We start from the raw sequence: 21246 nt of genomic DNA on the forward strand, positions 1-21246 counted from the left end.
CACCTAGGCACCGTAGGGTCCATTTTTTTGTTTAAACTCATTTAGGATATACAGAATACCTAGGAGTCTTCCTAGTCGTAAGGAAGTGATGGTAATATTGCAGGTATATTCTTACAATTAACTTAATTAACTTAATTGTTGAATTTCAGTATATATAATATATAATTTAACGTATATAATCTAAGAGAAGAGAGTTATGTTTGCAGTTGGTTAATGCAAATATTATCTTTGAAATAGACTTTGCTCATCTGTACTCAGGTTACTGTTATTTTGGACAGTAATCCTAAGACATGCTAACCAAATGGATTTTGAGAATGTTAGAGCTGATTGACTATATAATTTATCGTTCACGATATTTTCAAGAGTAGAAGACATTGGAGTTAAGGCTTTTGTGAATATGGAAAACGCGTATTTCTCTGAATTGCACTGTTAAGTTGTATGGTCAGATGACACCTTTTGGTCTTGTTCTGAAATTTGTTTATAGTTGACATCTTTGACAAATGGCATCTGGTTTAAGAATTTTTTCTATTTTCTCATTCAGGAAAAGAAAATTATGTTTTTGAGAGTATATTTTTTTTCCTTAATTATAAGTCCTGTTCAGTGTTGTTTCTCTTAATGCTCTGCTTTATATTTCAAGACTCTTCAGTGAGCCTTGGTTTTAGCACACTTATATACTAATGATTTGAAATTAAATTTTGGAACTCAAAAAAATAGAGAAAATTAGTTTTTCATACCTTATATGATGCAAGTCATTTTGATTTTTGCTCCTAAGAACCTGTATTTTACCTTCACTTTCATTTGCATACTAACATATACTCATTTCTGAAATAATCTTTTATTGTGGATTCAAGGATCAAGATTATAGGACTGGCCCAAGTGAGGAGAAACCAAGCAAGCTTATTCGATTAAGCGGGGTGCCTGAAAATGCCACAAAAGAAGAGGTAAGCCTCTTTCTTCTTTTTCCTTTTTTTTTTCTGTCAATTAAAAAAATGTTTTTTGACTTTGTATTTTGAAAAGTTAATAGATTCACAGGAAGGTGCAAAGAAATGTACATGGAAGTTTTGGATGTCCTTCCTGCAGGGTTAACGTCTTGTATAACTACAGGACAATAGCTAAACCAGGAAATTGGCTTTGGTACAATCCATAGAACTTATTTAGGTTTCAGCAGTTATACATTCACTCACTGAGGTGGGGTTTGTTAAAAACAAACAAACAAACAAAAAATTTTGACAAATAATTGCTGTCCTCGGACCTGATAATCATCCTTTAGGGCATAATCTAAGAGGGAGGATTGGATCGCATACATAAAGAGGCAGTTTATTTACAACAGTAAGAACTGGGAGCTGCCTAACTCGTCATTGTTAAAGGACTGGCTGACTAAATTATAGCTGAATTTACAGGGAAATCTGGTCAGAATATTACAATAAGAAGAGCAAACTGCTTACTCTGCGCCAGGCATCACGTGACGTCTACACGCATTAGTTCTTTAATTATCACAGTACCTTATGAATAGGTACTCTTTATTCATTCCCTCCAAATATTAAGCATATGCTGGGCACTGAATAATATAGCAGTGGATATTGTAAAGTCACTGCCTCCATGGATAATAAAAAAGTAAACAAAACCCCATAATTTCAGGTAGTGATAAATGCTCTGAAGATAAATAAAGGTGTAGTGCGTAACTGGGGTAGGGGCTGTTTTCGATCGGGTATTTGGGGAAGACATCACTAAGAAAATGACATTTGAGCCAAGCCTGACTGCTGGGAGAGAACAATCCATTTGAAGATGAGGAAAAGAACTGACTAGGTGTGAGGGAGTTAAGTGCCATGGCCCTCTACTGACTTGAGCCCAGGGCATCATCTTCTCTTTAACAGATGAGAAACTTGGCACTGAAAAGTTACACAGCAAGAGAGCAGGAGAGGCTTCAAATGTAGGCAATCTGATTTCAAAGCTCAAGTTCTTGACAGTTATGCTCTTTCTGCCTTTTTAGGAATTTTTTTTTAATTTTTTTTTTTAACGTTTATTTATTTTTGAGACAGAGAGAGACAGAGCATGAATGGGGGAGGGGCAGAGAGAGAGGGAGACACAGAATCGGAAGCAGGCTCCAGGCTCTGAGCCATCAGCCCAGAGCCCAACGTGGGGCTCGAACTCACAGACCACGAGATCGTGACCTGAGCTGAAGTCGGCCGCCCAACCGACTGAGCCACCCAGGCGCCCCAGGAATTAAAAAAAATTTTTTTTTCAACGTTTATTTATTTTTGGGACAGAGAGAGACAGAGCATGAACGGGGGAGGGGCAGAGAGAGAGGGAGACACAGAATCAGAAACAGGCTCCAGGCTCTGAGCCATCAGCCCAGAGCCCAACGCGGGGCTCGAACTCCCGTACCGCGAGATCGTGACCTGGCTGAAGTCGGACGCTTAACCGACTGCGCCACCCAGGCGCCCCAAGGAATTTTTTAATAATTATGTTCTACTCATTAACAGTTTTGAGTGCCTAGAGTATGCATGGGTTAATTTTGCCTTTATAAAGTAATGATTGCTTTAAATTATATAGAATAAAAACAAAAAGGGAAAGTTAAATATTCAGTGTTAGATAATGATTTGTGTCATTAGTGTAAACACCGTATTCTTGCAGATTCTTAATGCCTTTCGGACTCCTGATGGCACGCCTGTAAAGGACTTGCAGTTGAAGGAGTATAACACAGGTGAGTTTCTGGACATGCATGTGGCCTTGGGTTAGGAAGGGTATTTGTCAGATCTCTGCATCATGTGCTACTCAAAATTTTTTTAAGAAACCACAGTTAAGATTTCCAGAAGCCTCCTGTTGATGTCTTCAAATAACAGCCAGCTTTAGTCTTAGCTGTGGTTCTTTGTGGCTGTTTGTCCACACATGGGCGATGAGGATGCATTGTTCCAGTTCTTCTGGGTGCCTATGAGATCTAAAGTGAGTGTTGTAGCATTTACCCCTGAATATATTTTATATAATCATTAAACTTGCTATTTATGTTCTTCATGGTGGTGGTGTTTTTATGTATGAGCCCATAGGATTTAATAAACTTACTGTATTTAAAAATTTATATTTCATTGCTTCAGCATGACATTTACAACTTTCCAGAGAAATTGTACAAATTAGTGGTTTCTTGAATTTTCAGTCTTGCTCTGAGAATGAAGTCCTGCAACAGCTGTTTTGTTGAAATTCATGGATAGATCCAGAAGAGCTTTCTCTTTGACCTCTGCTCTGTGGTCTGAACTGCAGATTAAACTTTTCATAATATCCTCCTAGTGTCTTAGAGTGCCAAGTTTGGTCAGTTCCTTCAAATCTTAATACATTACAGAAAAAGTGGAAGTGAAATGTTAGGCATTCAAGGTATCGACTGATATTTTTAGGTTACATAATATGAAATGATTTAAATATGAAAGTAATCTTTAAGTGATGTCTTTTGCAGAATTTTCAATTGAAGAAAGTAGACCATTAATCTATTTACAGAATTTTAGTAATCCAAATTTAAGAACTCTTCAAGAAAGAGTATGCTGTGTTTTGAGGATATAGTTTACCTTTTTTTTTTTTTTTTTTTTCAACGTTTATTTATTTTTGGGACAGAGAGAGACAGAGCATGAACGGGGGAGGGGCAGAGAGAGAGGGAGACACAGAATCGGAAACAGGCTCCAGGCTCTGAGCCATCAGCCCAGAGCCTGACGCGGGGCTCGAACTCACGGACCGCGAGATCGTGACCTGGCTGAAGTCGGACGCTTAACTGACTGCGCCACCCAGGCGCCCCTATAGTTTACTTCTAAACAATTTACATGCAATAAATTTTTCATGTTAACTAGGTAGCTGCTTTTTCAGTTTGGTTCCGCAGAGGGAAACTATCCATAAAAATAAATTTTTGTGCTTGAAATAATTTGATATTTGTGTCATGTCTAGAAATAGTTGGTCTGTAAATTGAGAATAAACTCAGAAACATTATTTTTTAGAAAGCTAATTATTTTTTTTTTTTAAAAGCATCAATTCTGAATTTGTGGAGACAGAAGAGTAGTTATGTTCTTACACATTCACACATTCACGTCTTTGTGTGTGTGTGCGCATGCGCATGTCTCATACACACTTTATTCATTCACTATTATCTTTAGGAACTAAAAGAATTTATAGGCTGCAGTTATTTTTCAACTGACAGCAGTAACCTCAGCTTTGGTCTTGTTTCCTTAATTGTGTTTTCGTTAAGCATTGGTATATTTGGAAAGGAGATGTCTTGATGTTTAAATAGCAATTTAAACTCTTCATTTCTTTAGTACTGACTGAATTTATATATTGTCAGATTTGTTAGCAGAGTAATGCTTATATTAATGTATAAGATCTATAGAAGTTCTTAAATTTGCTTACTGTAGTAGCTGTTAGAGTAATAATTGGCAGATGTAAGACATTAATTAATACTCATGTAAAATGATTTAAGACAGTGGTTAAAAAAAGTCACCTTTCAGGAAATACACTCTCTTCTTGGCATTTTATTATATGAAGTAATGATGTATTAAAAGTAGATACATGGTTCTTTTTTTTTTTTAAATGAGGTAATTGGATTATTAGTCCCATGTTATCCACTTCTTCATGGCAAGTAGAATGAAATTTTGAAAATACCTGTCAGATCATGTTATTACCATGCCAGAAATCGTCTAAAGGTTTTCCATCTCACTTGCAAGAAATTTGCAACTCCTTGTTCTGACTTATAGAATCCTGCATGAGCTGGCCCTTAGCTGTTTGACCTCATCCCGTACTGCTCTCCACCTTTCTTATTATGCTCTAGCCACACAGCCTTTCTCTAGGCTTGACCAAATACAGACTTCTTTCTCTGTCAGGGCCCTTGCACTGTTCTCCCCTCTGATCCTCACTTGTCTTCTGGGATTTAGTTCATGGCTTCAGTTTCACCTCTCAGGGGCTTGCCTCACTGTCTACTCCAAAATCACTCCTTAGTTATTTTCATCATATCCTGGTTTGTTGTCATAGGATCTATCACTTTTATTTTCCAGTGGTTTTGTGTGTCTTATTCCTCCCACTAGAAAGTTCCATGACAGCAGGAGCCTTGTCTGTCTTGTTCCCTCCTGTTACACTTGCCCACTGTGTCTGGCACTGATGCGTTCTCAGTATGCATGGAATGAGTGAGTATCTGTGAAGTATATAGAGAGCAGCTATGATCTCCTCTCAGGTGATCAACAGTAAAGGGTCATTTAGGTTCCATAGCAATGCAGTCTTATATCTGCTGAAGAATATGCCTTGGAGCAATCAGATGTTTTAAGAACTTTAACAGTTGCTTGTTAAAAGACTGTATGTGTATTTTAGCAGAAAAGGTGACTTTTATGAATGGCAGTTAGTTTTTTTAGGTTGTGTGATAACCTGCAATGATCTTGTGGGATGGACATTGCTCATAAGGGGACTGTAGGGTAGAGTTGGTCCTTTTCACTGGTGTAATGGGGCGGGGGCGGGGGGGCAGTCTGTAACAGAAAAAAAGATTAATGCCTGCTCACTGACTTTAGTAATTATCAATTTAACTTTTGTTTCATTTAGAGCTGTGTAAGTACAGGGCTACAAGTTTTATCCAAAATCTGTGGGATCAAAAGTCAAAATTATAACTTTTTCTGAATATAGAAAGATAATGTGGTACGTAGATCATATATGAATTCTATCCCCCAGTGGGATGTATATCAAGCATACTAATACTTCAAAATATATGAATATTCTCACTAAGGGGACTGACTAAAGACAGTAAAGGACTCAGTATAGTTCTGGTCAGGATTTGTTTCCAAATGACTTCACATGACCTGAAAATTTACCAAAAACCTTGATATTTAAGAGATTTTGGGCTTTTAGAATTGCAGATACGAATTGTGAACCTACATAATGTTGTGTATATCTGAGGTTTTTTGCCATTTGTAAATATGTTATAACCCCATTAGTTGTAAATTACCTTGAGTAACATTACACTCCTGGAAAAAGTATCAGGAGTGACATGTGTTTTGGTGACTGGATGAATAAACTTTGGTATGTACATACAATGGAATACTATTCAACATTAAAAATGGATGAATTTCAGGTATTATACTAAGTAAAAGAAATCGGATTCCAAAGGCTACATGCTGCATAAAAAGGAATGAAATACTGATACATGCTATAACTTGGATGAATCTTGAAAATATTGTGCTGAGTGAAAGAAGCTGGGCACAAAAGAGCACATACTATCACATGATCCCGTTTTTTAAAGTGTTTATTTATTTTGAGAGAGAGCACACAGGAGCGGGGAAGGGCCAGAGAGAGGGAGAGAGAGCATGCCAAGCAAGCTTGGCACTGTCAGTGCAGAACATGATGTGGAGCTCAATCCCACAAACCGTGAGATCATGGCCTGAGTCTAAATCAAGAGCCGGAGGCCTAACCGACTGAGCCACCCAGGCACCCCTGATATGATCCCATTTATATCCAAAATAGACATATCTGTAGAAAAAGAAAGCAGAGTGGGTAATTTAGTTGTTACCAAGGGCTGGAGGAGGGGAAATGGAGAGTGACTGCTTAATGGGTATAAGGTTTCCTTTTGGGGTGATAAAAATGTTCTGAAAATAGATAGTGGGGATGGTTATATAACGTGAATGTACTTAATACCACTGAATCGCATACTTTAAAATGGTTAAATGGTAAATATTATGTTATATGTATTTGATCTAATTTTTAAAAAGACTGTATACAATATGATTCTATTTCTGTGACATTCTGGATAAAAGCAAAATGATAGGAATAGAAAATCGTGGTTGCCAGGGTGTTGGGGGAGGATTTGGAAAGTAGAAACATGGCAATTTTGGGGCACAATGGAACTGTTCTGTATATAGGTTGTGGTAGTGTATCAATGTTAAATTCACCGAAATTGGTTAACTACTGTATCTAAGAGAATTTAAATAAGAGTAATAAGAGAATATCCTTATTAAGAAATAACTCGCTGAAGTTTTTAGGAGTGAAGGACCATGGTGTATACTTTTTTCTCTCATGTGGTTTAGGGAAAAATATGCATATGGAGAAGGGAGGAAGAGAATAATGATTAAATAGACACAACAGGATATGTCAGTAGCTGAGTTTGGGTAACAGGTGTATGCATGTGTTTGTGCTATTATTCTTGCAACTTTTTTGTAACTTGGAAATTATTTTCAGTAAAAAGTTGAAAAACTGATATGCAACTGGGGTGCCTTGGGTGGCTTAGTCAATTAAGCATCCTACTTCGGCTCAGGTCATGATCTCACAGTTCGAGATTTTGAGCCCCCTGTCAGGCTCTGTGCTGACAGCTCAGATCCTGGAGCCTGCTTTGGATTCTTTGTCTTCCTCTCTCTCTACCCCTCCCCTCACTCATATTCTGTCTCTCTCAAAAATAAAACGTTAAAAAATTTTAAAAACCGACATGCAACTGATATATTTTATTGTTAAATGATTAGAAATCTTGCAAGATAAAGACTACAGCGAACAGCTTCTGTGAACAATAGAGCAGTGGTTCTCCGAGTGGGTGCTGGACCAGCAGTGTCAGCACTACTTCAGACCTTGTTGAAATACAAATTCTCAGGCCTCACTTTAGACCTGCCAGATGATAAACTGGGGGTGAGGCCCAGCTATCTCTGCTTTAACAGGTGTTCCACTTGATTTTGATGTGCCCTGAATTGTGAGAACCACTGCATTAGATTGACTATGTTTATATTCTTTATTCTAGAACTTTTTGGCACTATTTAAAAGAGACTTAGTAAGCAGGTACACTTTCTTTAAGTCAAAAAGACTAATGCTTTTGTGCTTTTGGAGCCTATGGCAAACACTTGCCTTGTCTGCCTCATGCCAGTTCTGCTGTACTGAGCTGGGGTGGGAGCTAGAGTAGGGTTGATGCTGTTTTATGACCTTAATTGTACTTTCTGTTTATGTAGCATATCTCCTCCAGAGATCTTGGAATGGTTGTAGATGTTCTCATTCTCAAAGTGTTTCTGTGACCTATGAATATAGAGAGAATTGCTCTTGGTTTTTAGATGGACTTACTACATACTATATTATATACAAACTTGCTGTGATACTTTTTCCAAAGGAATTTGTATTATTTAAGCAACAGATGACATAGTTTTTGGATTATGTTTCCCAATGTTTCTATGTTTGAGACATAGAAAGTAATTCATTTCTTCATAGAAGTGAATTCTTCAATTCACTGAAGTGTTACAGAATTATTATTTAAAAATTGTTATTTATTTATTTATGTAATCTCTACACCCAATGTGGGGCTCGAATTCATGACCCTGAGACCAAGAGTCACACGCTCTTCTGACTGAGCCAGCCAGGCACAATAGAATTATTGTAGTACTGTTTTATTAATCAGTATAGCAAAGATAGAAGGCTGATGGAAGTGGTGTTAGGAAGAAGGAGTATCTTGCTTTGAATCTTTCAGTGTTCATTCATATAATGAATGGGTCCAATTTCTGTAACAGGCTCATATCCTGTCCTTTCATTTTGCACAATTGAAACGGTTTGAGGGTTTTTGTTCTTTTTTTTTTTTTTTTAACATTTATTCATTTTTGAGAGACAAGAGAGAGACAGAGCGCAAGCAGGGCTGGGGTGGAGAGAGAGGGAGACACAGAATCTAAGCAGGCTCCAGGCTCTGAGCTGTCAGCATAAAGCCCGATGCAGGGCTCGATTTCAAGATCTGTGAGATCACAACCTAAACCTAAACTGAAGTCGGACGCTTAACTGACTGAGCCACCCAGGCGCCCCTAAAATGGTTTGAGTTTTTTTTTTTTTTTTAATTTTTTTTTCAACGTTTATTTATTTTTGCGACAGAGAGAGACAGAGCATGAACGGGGGAGGGGCAGAGAGAGAGGGAGACACAGAATCGGAAACAGGCTCCAGGCTCCGAGCCATCAGCCCAGAGCCCGACGCTGGGCTCGAACTCACGGACCGCGAGATCGTGACCTGGCTGAAGTCGGACGCTTAACCGACTGCGCCACCCAGGCACCCCATTATGACCATGTTGATAAAATAGAAGTTTTAAGAAAAGAAAAACCCAGAGACAATCTGTCACTTCAGGGGCAGAAGTCCATTATGAAATGAATTGACACTGATACAAAACATGTATAGTTTATGGTAATTCAAATGGGGTACCTAAAGACGCAATAGCTTAACATCATTTAGAAAAAGTGAGTTGGAAAGTGCAAATGAACATTTTTTTACATTATTTTTGGCATTTATAGAATAGACAAGTAAATAGTTTTAGTTTTTAAGGAAATACCATAGGCTAATTGGAAAATATCACATTTACTTGTCAATTTGTGAAACTGAAGAAGGTGTTGTTTTCAACCAGGAATCTTAATTAGGTTTGGTTCCACATTTGGGAAAGATGTTTACTGAGAAGCCTTAGGCAAAGGTGGCAGATCTTTAAAAACAGGAATGCCTAGGAAGCCAAGGGACACCTTTTAGGGCTGGATGAGTCTTGTGGAGGTAGTCGATAGACCCTGTGGCCAAGTGCAGACAACACACCTAGAGGAGAATCCCATGTGATGCTGGAGGGGTCAGGTAAGTGTGGGGAGAGGTGAATGCAACTAGAATTAATTTTAGTCTTGTTTGGAATTACCTGGGATTTGCCTTATTTTTATTTGAGGGAGAGAGAATGTGTGAGAGGAGGAGAGAGAGGATTTCTTTTTTTTTGTTGAGTTTTTTAAATTTATTTTGAGAGACAGCGCGAACAGGGGAGGGGCAGAGAGAGAGAGGAAGAGAGAGAATCCTAAGCAGACTCTGTGCTGTCAGTGCAGAGCTCGATGTGAGGCTTGAACTCATGAACCGTGAGATCATGACTTGAGCCAAAACCAAGAGACAGATGCTTAATCAACTGAGCCACCCAGGTGCCCTCAGAGAGAGAATCTTAACCAGGCTCCACGCTCAGCATGGAGACACGTGGGGCTCAATTCCTTGACCCTGGGATCATGACCTGAGCTGAAATCGAGAGTTGGACACTCAATTGACTGAGCCACCCAGGTTGCCCTGCCTTCATTTTTTTAAGTTTCCTGCCCTAAAGACTGAATGGAAGGTTCTGTTAGAGAGCGTGGGTGGTTTGTGACCCTTACCCTCATTTGAGGGGGTTACCTGTCATATGAGAGATAGCACTTCCTGTGCCTTTGGTTGGTTAGTAGAAACTCATGGAAGAGTTTCTTCTGCTGGAGTAGCAAGAATAAAAGGGTCATTAATCAGCCTGAATAGCGCAGCAGCCTGGTTGACTCCCAGCTTCAGTCCAGGTAGGAAAAGTCATTTATACAGTTACCTTCAATAGGCAGAAGATAGAGGCCATCCATACAAACTGTTTACAGGGTATAAAAGTACATTGGTGGGGCACCTGGGTGGCTTAATCTGTTGAGCATCCGACTTTGGCTCAGGTCGTGATCTTGCGGTTCTGGAGTTCGAGCCCTGTGTCAGGCTCTGTGCATATAAAATTAAAAATATATATATTGGCTTCTTCCTTTAACTTTCCCCTTGCACAAGAACATCTCTTCTGTGTTCACCTTTCCTAGCTTAAATTCTCTACCCTCAGAATGTAAATTAAAGCAGTATTTACCTGCTTCCATGTTTCTTATTTTTTCACTTCTAATTTACACGTAAGCTTTCTTGGAATTACATAGTGGCACTACTTTCTGAATATACATACCACTGAATTGTACACTTTATTTTAAGTTTATTTATTTTCAGGCAGAGTGTGCCAGTGGGGGAGAGGCAGAGAGAGAATCCCAAGCAGACTCCACACTGTCAGCGAAGAGCCGGAGGTGGGGCTTAAATTCAGGAACTATGAGATCATGACCTGAGCTGAAGTCAGATGCTTAACTGACTGAGCTACCCAGGCACCCTTGTTTTATTTTTACTATTTTAAAAATTTTAACATTTATTTATTATTGAGAGACAGAAACAGAGCATGAGCATGGGAGGGGCAGAGAGGAGGAGACACAGAATCTGAAGCAGGCTCCAGTCTCCGAGCTGCCAGCACAGAGCCCAAAGTGGGGCTCGAACCCACGGACTGTGAGATCATGACCCGAGCCGAAGTCGGATACTCAACCGACTGAGCCACCCAGGTGCCCCTTTAAGATTTTATTTTTAAGTAATCTCGACAGCCAATGCGGGGCTTGAACCCACAGCCTCGAGACCAAGAGTTGCATGCTCCACCAATTAAGCTGTCCAGGGAGCCCCTGAATTGTATACTTTAAAAGGTTGTATTTTATGGTATGAATTACATCTCAGTTTTAGAAGCTAAACCTTCTTAAAAATCAGTTGACAAGTCATATAAAGATTGATTTCTTAAAAGCATTTTCATGAGTATATAGAATATTTACCAAGTTTCAGCACAGATGTTAATGGCCTACTGACTGGTACTTGTAGAGTTCATAATTAATTGTTCCTAGTCTCAGTTCAGTTCATTATGCTGTGCTTAGAAAATGTTGTTATAGGGGCGCCTGGGTGGCGCAGTTGGTTAAGCGTCCGACTTCAGCCAGGTCACGATCTCGCGGTCCGTGAGTTCGAGCCCCGCGTCGGGCTCTGGGCTGATGGCTCGGAGCCTGGAGCCTGTTTCCGATTCTGTGTCTCCCTCTCTCTCTGCCCCTCCCCCGTTCATGCTCTGTCTCTCTCTGTCCCAAAAAAAAAAAAAAAAAAAAGTTGAAAAAAAAGAAAATGTTATATTTTCATCTCCCTCTCTTTTTTTAATCATTTAAAAATTGGGGTGCCTGGGTGGCTCAGTCGGTTCAGCGTCCGACTTCAGCTCAGGTCACGATCTCACGGTCCGTGAGTTCGAGCCCCGCGTTGGGCTCTGGGCTGATGGCTCAGAGCCTGGAGCCTGCTTCCGATTCTGTGTCTCCCTCTCTCTCTAACCCTCCCCCGTTCATGCTCTGTCTCTCTCTGTCTCAAAAATAAATAAACTTAAAAAAAAAATTTTTTTTTTTAAATAAAACAACACCCTATAACCTAGAAAAGCTTATGATTCATTCTTTGGTGTTACCTACCAAGAGTGAGTGCAAGCAGGGGAGGGGCAGAGGGAGAGAGAGAGAATCTTAAGCAGGCTCCACACTCTGTGCAGATGCTGATGCAGGGCTTGATCTGAGCTGAAATCAAGAGTCAGACACCCAGCAGAGAGCCACCCCCTTTTTAATCAAGAGTCACACACTACTGAATGAGCCAGCCAGGCGCCTCTGTGCCATTCTGGTTAGTATATGGCTCTACCTTTGAAAATACTGGACAGTGTTCAGTGTTATTGTTTATTGATTTATTTATCCAAGTAATACCTATAGCATGTTGTGGTGCAGAGGATATGCTGGCCGTCATGAGTATTGTAATCTTTGACTTTAGAGACTTCAGTTTCTGTGGAAAATGGGTATATGGGATGAGTGTTCTGTATTCCTCTTCTGACTAGGCCACAGAATCTTGTAAATCAATTAAGGGATCTGGGATAATCAATCAAAGGAATCTGGGAGTTCTCATGCATCATGGGTTCTTTTGGCTTTAAGTTTGAAGTTTACTACTCTGGGTAACTTGATGAAAAAATGTTCAGTTATTTTAATCCTAAAGTTGTTAGAGGATGGCAAACATAGGACTTTTAGAGGCAATAGGCTTTAAAAAAGAGTAACACCTAGGGGTGCCTGGGTGGCTCAGTCAGTTAAGCGTTCAACTTCGGCTCAGGTCATGATCTCGTGGTTCGTGAGTTTGATCCCCACATTGGGCTCTGTACTGACAGCTCGGAGCCTGGAGCCTGCTTCGGATTCTGTGTCTCCCTCTCTCTGCTCCTCCCCTGCTCATGCTCTGTCTCTCTCTCTCTCTCTCCTTCAAAAATAAATAAAAACGTTAAAAAATATATAAAAAAGAATAACACCTAAATGAATGTTTGGAGGTAATTATTGGTCAGAGAGGTCAGTAAATAATTGTTAACAACCTTCCCTAATTTTCAGAGGAGGTAAAATAAAATAGGACTCTGCATGGATGTTACAGGAAGTGATCAGACAAAAAGTAGAGACAATTGTACACAGATGCATGTGGATGCTTTCACTTACCTGGAAACTTTCCAGATCTTACCATTGAGGGGTTTTTATGGAGGTTCCATTATGCAGGCATTGTTTAAATCTTTGACCTGCTGGTGATTAGCTTAAATTCCAGCTCCTTTCCCCTCCCTACAAATTGAGGGGTGGGAGTGGTGAGGCCAAAAGTTCTAAGCTTGCTTTTATTTATTTATTTGTTTATTTATTTTTGAGAGAGTGTGGGTGGGGGGAGGGGCAGAAAGAGAGGGGGAACAGAGGATCTGCAGCAGGCTCCCCGCTGACAGCAGTGAGCCTGATGCAGGGCTTGAACCCACAAACTGCAAGGTCATGACCTGCACCAAAGTTGGACACTCAACCAACTGAACCACCCAGGCGCCCCCAAAGGTTCCAAGCTTGTAATCAAAGCTTGGACAGTTTGATCACCAGGCCCCATCCTGATGCTGTCTAGGAGCCTGCCAAGAGTCACCTCATTAGAACAAAAGACATCATATCACCCTATTACTCAGAAAATTCCAAGGGTTTTAGAAACTCCATGCCAGGAAACTGGAACAGAGACCCAATATCTTTCTATATTACCACAGATGGGGCTCTCAAAGGTGGATCTGGCTGGTATCCAGTAAATTTAGTTGGGCATCAGTTTTCTGTTATAAGGCATAGGTGACCTAGGCTTATGATCTGGTCAAAATGTGAGTCTCACAGAATGCCAGTTGTTTGACCCTTCTCTGGATGCTATTTTACTTCTGGAATAGGTGAGAGGCTGGGCCCGTGTGATCTGTTAATTTGAGCAACTTCTAGCTCAGAAGCCATTATCTTTGTGGAACTTCCCAGAGCCCATTAGAACAGTGTTGAGTTGTCCTCTAATTTGGCACTAGGGCCAAGGCAATGGGAAAAAAGCTGATTGGGACATATTTTCCTCCCACTTGAAATGAAAACAGCTTTGTGATCTGTGGGAGAAGCAGGTATATTCTTAGCATCAACTAGAAATCAGTGCTAAAATGTTAATATTGGGGCACATATGAGGAACAGCAACACAGGTACTGTTTGATCTTTAGTCTCTAATAATGCTTTGTTCTTTATTTTTCTTTTTTAATTTTTTTAATGTTTGTTTATTTTTGAGAGAGAGAGAGAGAGAGAGAGAGAGAGAGAGAGAGAGAGAGACACACCGAGTGCGAGCAGGGAAGGGGCAGAGAGGGAGACAGAATTTGAAGCAGGCTCCAGGCTCTGAGCTGTCAGCACAGAGCCCCATGTGGGGCTCAAACCCATGAACTGTGAGCTCATGACCTGAGCTGAGGTCAGACACTTAACCAACTGAGCCACCCCGGCGTCCCCCTAATGCTTTGTAATAGAAGCACAGGGGTACTGAAATGCACTCCTGAAACCACTCTGCAAAGAAGTTACCATCATTGCAACTTGGTGTATGGATAACCCAAGCCCAGAGAGAAGTGGCTTGACTGGGAGCTTGTGGTGAGTTAGCTTCTGCATATATACACACTGTAGAAGTTACTTTTCTTGTGTCTTGCTCCAGTGAAGATACTCATTACAATTGATGTGGTGTTGACTGAGCAGCACCATGTACCAGGTATTATGCTAGTGTTGGGGATGTAGGAATGAAAAGACGTCACCCCTAATCTGGGACTTCTCTTGTTCTGGGATTATCTCTACATGGGCAGTTTGCTACAGCATTCAGTGGTGCTGCTCCTCTCTTCAGTGATCCTTTAGCCACACTTACACGATCTTTCCTGCCAGGATAGAGTGTTACTGGCTGGGGAAAAAAGTAGATCTGCAGAGGTTCCTCTTTTACTCCAGCTGTTCGCTCTGTAGATTGTTTGTTTTCAAGTGAACAAAAATTGAACTAGATCATTGGCTTTGTAAAGAATAATTGTTCCCAGGGGCTCCTGGCTGGCTCAGTTGGAAGAGCATGTGACTCTTGATCTTGGGATTTTGAGTTTTAGCCCCATATTGAGTGTAGAGATTACGTAAATAAATAAAGTTAAAAAAAAAAAATTGTGCCCAGATAAGTAAGTCCTGAGGATGTAATGTATATCATGATGACTGTAGTTAACAGTACTGTTTTGTATATTTGAAAGTTGCTAAGAGAATAGATCTTAAAAGTTCTCAAGAAAAAAAAATTGGTAACTGTATGTGGTGATGGGTATTAATTATAAACTTATTGTAGTAATCATTTTGCAGTATACACATATATTGAACCATTATGTTGTGTACCTAAAACCAACACAATGTTATGTAATTCTGTCTCAATAAAAAATAATAATTGTTTCCTTTTCTGACTTATATAGCATCTTGAGGTAGTCTATGCCTGTCTGTTTTATAAGTCTTCCTTTAGACCAGACTCTCTGAGGGCAAGGACCCTCCTCTTCCTCCATGCTTACATAGCATTATTAATGTCATTGGAATTGAAATGAATTAAATAAGGGTGAGAATTTCCTAACAAATGGTATCCCGGGGCCAGAGAACCATCATAAGGATGAAGTGACCCTAAGATTAATTTTGAACTTTGAAAACTACTTGAAAATGAAACCCACCCCCATTTTTTTTTCTTTTATAATCAGTTGGCACGGATGGAGCACTAAATAAAATAGAACCATATGCAGTTTTAAAAAATTTAGCAAGTAATCATGAGTGGGTATCTTCCTTGTTTCATCTTTTTCTGTTAGAAACCAGCAACCCTTATGTGCATAGTTGAGGGGGAGAGGATTGAAAGTGCTTATAAGATGTCAATGTAATGAATTTCATAGGTCCAGTTCTTTTTTTTTTTTTTTTTTTTTTTTTTAATGTTTGTTTATTTTGAAAGAACATGATTGGGGGAGGGACAGAGACGGCGGGGGGGGGGGGGGGTGGAGAGAATCCCAAGCAGCCTCCTTGCTCAGCACAGAACCTGAGGCGGGGCTTGATCTCAGGAACAGGAGATCGTGACCTGAGCCAAAATCCAGAGTTAGACGCTTAACCTACCAAGCCACCCAGGGGCCCCTCCTGGGTCCAATTCTATTCTTCCCACATGATAGGTTGACATATAAATCAGATATTTTCCTAATTTTTATAATGCAAGCTGCAGGTGCATATTCACCTGAGGGTTTAGCAGGGCAAAGTACCTCTTAGAAATCTTGCACACCGGCCTCTTTTGGTATATTATTCCCATTGATAGGAATTCAAATACCTGGATCAGTTCTGTTTTGGTTTTTGTTAAAATCTCTAACTTGATAATATTTTACTTCTAAAAACCTGTAGCCCCAATGAAATGGAATTACGAAAATAGGACCTTTAGCCCTCTTGAATCTCTATTAAGATTTGTCATGGTGTTTTTTATATTCATAATGCTTTGTTCTCACAGAAATAATAATCCTTGTTTAGAGAAAAAAAAATGTGTTTTCTTTTCCTCAGAGATACCCAATAAAATAAAGAAACCTCTTTGCCCCTCTATGTCTTCTTTTTGTTTTTTAATTATTATTCCAGTATAGATTCAAGTGTAGAATATAGTGATTCAACAATTCTATACGTTGTACTCAGTGTTCATCATGATTCCCCGCTGCCTATGTCCTTTAAAATCCTTTAAAATTCTTTTTACATTTCATAGTTGGTATGTATATTCCAGGCTTTATCAAAGTCACTTAGTCCTCCTAATGGGGAATTGAGCCAGAATTGTTTATGTTAGTTGAGTTTTTCTAGACTAGTTTGAATGTAGGGCTGCTCATCTCATTTGCTTAAATAAGTATTGCTGTGTAATTGTTACAAAAGCATGGTTTGGTATAGACATTACAGTTGACTTGAACAATTGAGGGCCATCTTTGTCAGTGTCTCTGAGTCAGCTTTTTTAGGAGTAGAGACTAAAAGATACTGTATATTATTTGTCAGGGCTTTGTTTTCTGTACTTTTTAAGCACCTTATTAATAAGCACTTATTAAGCACCTGGTTAGTTTTTATCACAGGTACTTTTTTGGAGAATAGACAACCACGTGATTAGTGAATATGAAGAAGAATTGAAATTTTATTTATTTTTTTTATTAAAAAGTTATTTTTTAATGTTTATTTTTGAGAGAGAGGAAGACACAGAATCTGAAGCAGACTTCAGGCTCTGAGCTGCCAGTACAGAGCCCAATGCAGGGCTCGAACCCACAAACCATGAGATCATGATCTGAGCTGAAGTCGGATGCTTAACCAACTAACCCACCCAGGTGCCCCAAGAATTGAAATTTTAATGTTGCCTTTATAAATTTCCTTCTCTTTCCCTGTTCTCATCCTCCTCAGCTGCCCAAAAAACAAAACTAAACTAAAAAACCAAACCTGTAAGGAGCACTCATATTTCTTTTAGAAATCTACACATTTGGAATAGAAAATGGAGTAAAATACACTTTTTAATAGTCCTATAAATAAGTGCAAAGACCCATCAGGCCACCAGGCTTCTTCCAGCATGTGGTGGTAGAAGAAAAACGTAATAAAAGAATTTTTTACACTTTAGGTAAGAATCTTTTTGTGGGACTGTTAACACTGAGTTTATCATCTTAATGATTCCAAATGGTTCCTAGCAATTCTGAATGCAAAGTTTGTTGGTTGTTTTCAGAATGTTTAGGTCTGTGGTGGAACAGGTCTACTAGAACTTTTTCTGTGAATTATAAAAAAATCCCCAATTATCCCACTATAACAATACAACCATTGTAATCATGTTCATGTACAGTTGTGTTGCATTACATCATTTTCAAATTTCACCTGTGCTTGCTCAACCCCTCTCTACAACCCCATCTTCCCTCTCATGAAGTGAGCATGAGAGGTGGGATGTGACTCGGTCGTGGCTTCAGTTGGTCTCTGTATCCAAGTTTCTCTAAGTGTGAGCATTCACTGTGCTAGCTGTGATTCTGTTATTTAAAGTGATATGTTTTTCATACATTATGGCCCTTAAATGCAAGCCAGCCTCTTCATCTGGTGTCAACCAAAAGAAAAGCGATCTGTTGCAACGCTGGAGGAAAAACTGGCAGTGTTGGACTTAACCTATATTGAGAGATGGTATGTTGTTCTTCACGTTGGGGTGTTCGAGTATGATTTTGACAATGCATGGTTTTCATCTCATATGCGGACTTTATGTCTAACCTAGGAGTTAGATGCAACTTCATTGTGTTTAATTCTGGTTCTTTTTCCTATACACGTTTTATATAACTGTCCTCATTTTTGAAACCTTTAAAATATGTTATATTAAGTTTCCTATATCAAGTGTCTTACTGTATTGTAATTTTTGTAACCATCATTACAAGAGTTTCAGGTTTTTGTCTTTGCAGAAGACTTTTGGTAGCCAGTATAGCAGTCCATGAGTGCGAATGCTTTCTAACTTGCATACTCAGGCCCACTCAAAAGGTTTTGCTATAGGTATTTTAGAGTAAGGATAACTGGTATGCTGATTTCAGTATTTCTTTATTTCATTTTATGTTATTTTAAGTTTATTTATTTATTTATTTTCGAGAGAGAGACAGAGACAGAGAGACAGAGAGAATCCCAAGCAGGCTCCACACTGTCAGTGCTGAGCCTGATGTGGGACTCGAATTCATAAACTGAGAGATCATGACCTGAGCTGAAATCAAGAGTTGGACACTTAATTGACTGAGCCACCCAAGCACCCAAATTTTATTTTATTTTAGAGAGGGAGGGAGGGAGAGAGAGAGAGAATGGGAGAGAGGGAGGGAGGGAGGGGGAGAGAAGGAGAGAATCCCAAGCAGGCTCCACACTGACAGCATGGAGCCTGATAGGGGGCTTGAACTCACAAAATGAGATCATGACTTGAGCTGAAGTCAGATGCTTAACTGACTGAGCCACTCAAGCACCCAGATCTCAGTATTTCTTTTTTTCTTTCTTTCTTTTTTTTTTTTTAACGTTTATTTATTTTTGAGACAGAGCATGAACGGGGGAGGGGCAGAGAGAGAGGGAGACACAGAATCGGAAGCAGGCTCCAGGCTCTGAGCCATCAGCCCAGAGCCCGACGCGGGGCTTGAACCCACGGACTGCGAGATCGTGACCTGAGCTGAAGTCGGACGCTTAACCGACTGAGCCACCCAGGCGCCCCCAGATCTCAGTATTTCTTAACGATAGACACGGTCTTATCTGTCTGTACCCTTTCTGTGATTGGGCTCTGTAAAATTCAGAATTCAGATTATCTGTATCACTCTTGGATTTTATTAAAAGGTGAGAGGCTATTCAGTGTAGCAGTTAACAGCATCGATTTGAATTTGTACTGCCTGGCTCTGAGCCCATATTGCTACTTACCATTGAGGTGATTTTAAGCAAATTACTTATTTCTTTGCCTATTTCCCTATGCCTATAACCCCATGAACTTAATAGTACTTACCTCATAGGGTAGTCTTGTGAGGATTAAATTAGTGTATGTAAAGTGTTTCGAGTGCAGCCTTGCACCAACAAGTGCTACGTAAGTATTAGTATTGTCCATTTTGGCAGTTTCTGAAAAATCCTTATACAGCTGTGAGACACAAAAAATGCTTAGGATCAAGATTAGGTACTTTTTTTTTTTTTGTTTTAGGCATTATAATTAAACTTTAAGTTTTTGTTACTGTGTAATAGCTAAAGTTTCAGGCAAAGAAATGGAATGTTGGGCTTGTGATTCTAATATTAAATCTGAAGCACATTGTAAACATAAAGTATTACAGTGTTGATGTATAAAGATGCTCATAATGTTGCTTGCAGACATATCTTTTCCCTTTCCAGTGAGTGTAGTATCAAAGTCTTGTGTGTCCTTTAGCAAAGTATGAAGGTTGTCATGAATCTTCTTTCTTTCTCTGTCTGTAGATTCTGTGGTGTGCCCTTCTGGGCCACAATAGTTACTTCTTTAAGTACAGAAAAGAAGCTCAAGGCTTTCCCATTTGGTGTTAGTTCGCTGTGTTGTCCATTTTGGCAGCTATAGAGAGAGTTGCTTTCCACACATCTGAACTTTGATATGCTTTGTAGAGGTGATCCCCACACTTGAGAATATATCTGCTTATTCCTTGGGTACCCCCTTCTGATTGTGGATATGCATTTCAATGTTTGCAGTAGATATTTGGTGATAAAAGGGACCTTAGTTGCTTCTGTTACTCTCCAGTGTTTCCCAGGAACAATCAGAGCCCTTTACAAAATTTCCAGTGTTTTCTGTAGATGTTCACCAAGTTTGATCAAGAAAATCCACTCAAAAGGAATTAAGTAACAAAACAATTTCCATTGTTAACAGGGCATATGTAAATATATATACCATTTCTTTAGAGTAGTTTCATTTTTTCAAATAGTTACTAATCACAGGAGGCTGATTTTTGGTAAATTTAGGTAGAGGTTGCAGGGGTTAGTGTTGGTCAAAGCTGTGAAATCAAATAGAAAATCTCTCTCAGCCTAAAGTGATGCTGAGATTTCTAATAGATTTGTTTTTTCCTTCCTGGTTAACTCCTAAAATTCTAAGCAAGAATCAGCCTATACCATTGTCATATTTCATAATGAACTTGGAGTATTTAACAAGTCTGAAGTCAGTTTTATTCTTATCATAATAAAACACAGGCCATTCAATCCAAGTGACAAAGAATCCAACCCATGTCACCAAGTTTGGTCTTTTTTTTTTTTTTAAGTTACATTTTCTGTTGCTCTAATTTTTGTCTGTTTTGATTTTGATTTTTTTACTTTTTGGTCTTTGATACCTTAATGTAATGATACTTAGTTTCCTATTATATATACTTACTGCTCAAAATTGGCCTGGGTTTGTGTTGTTTCTCTTTCTCTTTCCCTGAGTTTTTTTCTCATCTGAACAAGTCACATCTTTTTCTTGCTGTTCATTTGCACAGCGTTGCTTCTAAACATGAGTGCCTTTATCCTGAGAGGCAGTGGAGGAAGCATGGAAGCCCTTGTGGAGCATTGCATTGCCAAGTGTGTTTTGTAGTCATGTGGTGCCAGTATCTGGGAAATTATAGGATGGGTTAGTATTAGAGCTTGGCAGCCTGTAAATCCCATGAGCTCCCAGTCTCATGGGTCATGAGAGTTGCAAATGACACTTACTTAGGAGAAAGGTGAAGGGTATTCTGTAACTCTAATGGTTCATACAGTTCTTGAACATGTACTGATTGCTAACAACTGCTGTCTCTCCCTCAGCCTACCCCACCGCCAATCTTTGTGCACAAGCACAATTTTGGACCCAGCTATTTGAATTTATTTATGCTTTTAC

General features: G+C 39.4%; 1 protein-coding gene across 9 annotated transcripts in view; it reads left to right on the forward strand.

Annotated features, from left to right (window-relative positions):
• Positions 1 to 21246, forward strand: part of RBM6 (RNA binding motif protein 6) — a 106909-nt gene that overhangs the window by 28242 nt on the left and 57421 nt on the right. For 7 of the 9 annotated variants that reach the window (XM_003982247.5, XM_019821830.3, XM_006928787.4 and 4 more), the window contains 2 exons: positions 852 to 941; positions 2635 to 2704. The exons of 1 other annotated variant lie outside the window; for it this stretch is intronic. In XM_003982247.5, coding sequence (XP_003982296.1) covers positions 852 to 941; positions 2635 to 2704 — 160 coding nt within the window. Of the gene's footprint in view, positions 1 to 851; positions 942 to 2634; positions 2705 to 21246 lie in introns of those variants that run through there. One more of the 9 variants, XM_045050401.1, reaches the window with a different exon arrangement.

This window comes from Felis catus, chromosome A2 (genome assembly GCF_018350175.1).
Source record: "Felis catus isolate Fca126 chromosome A2, F.catus_Fca126_mat1.0, whole genome shotgun sequence".
Lineage (NCBI taxonomy): Eukaryota > Metazoa > Chordata > Mammalia > Carnivora > Felidae > Felis > Felis catus.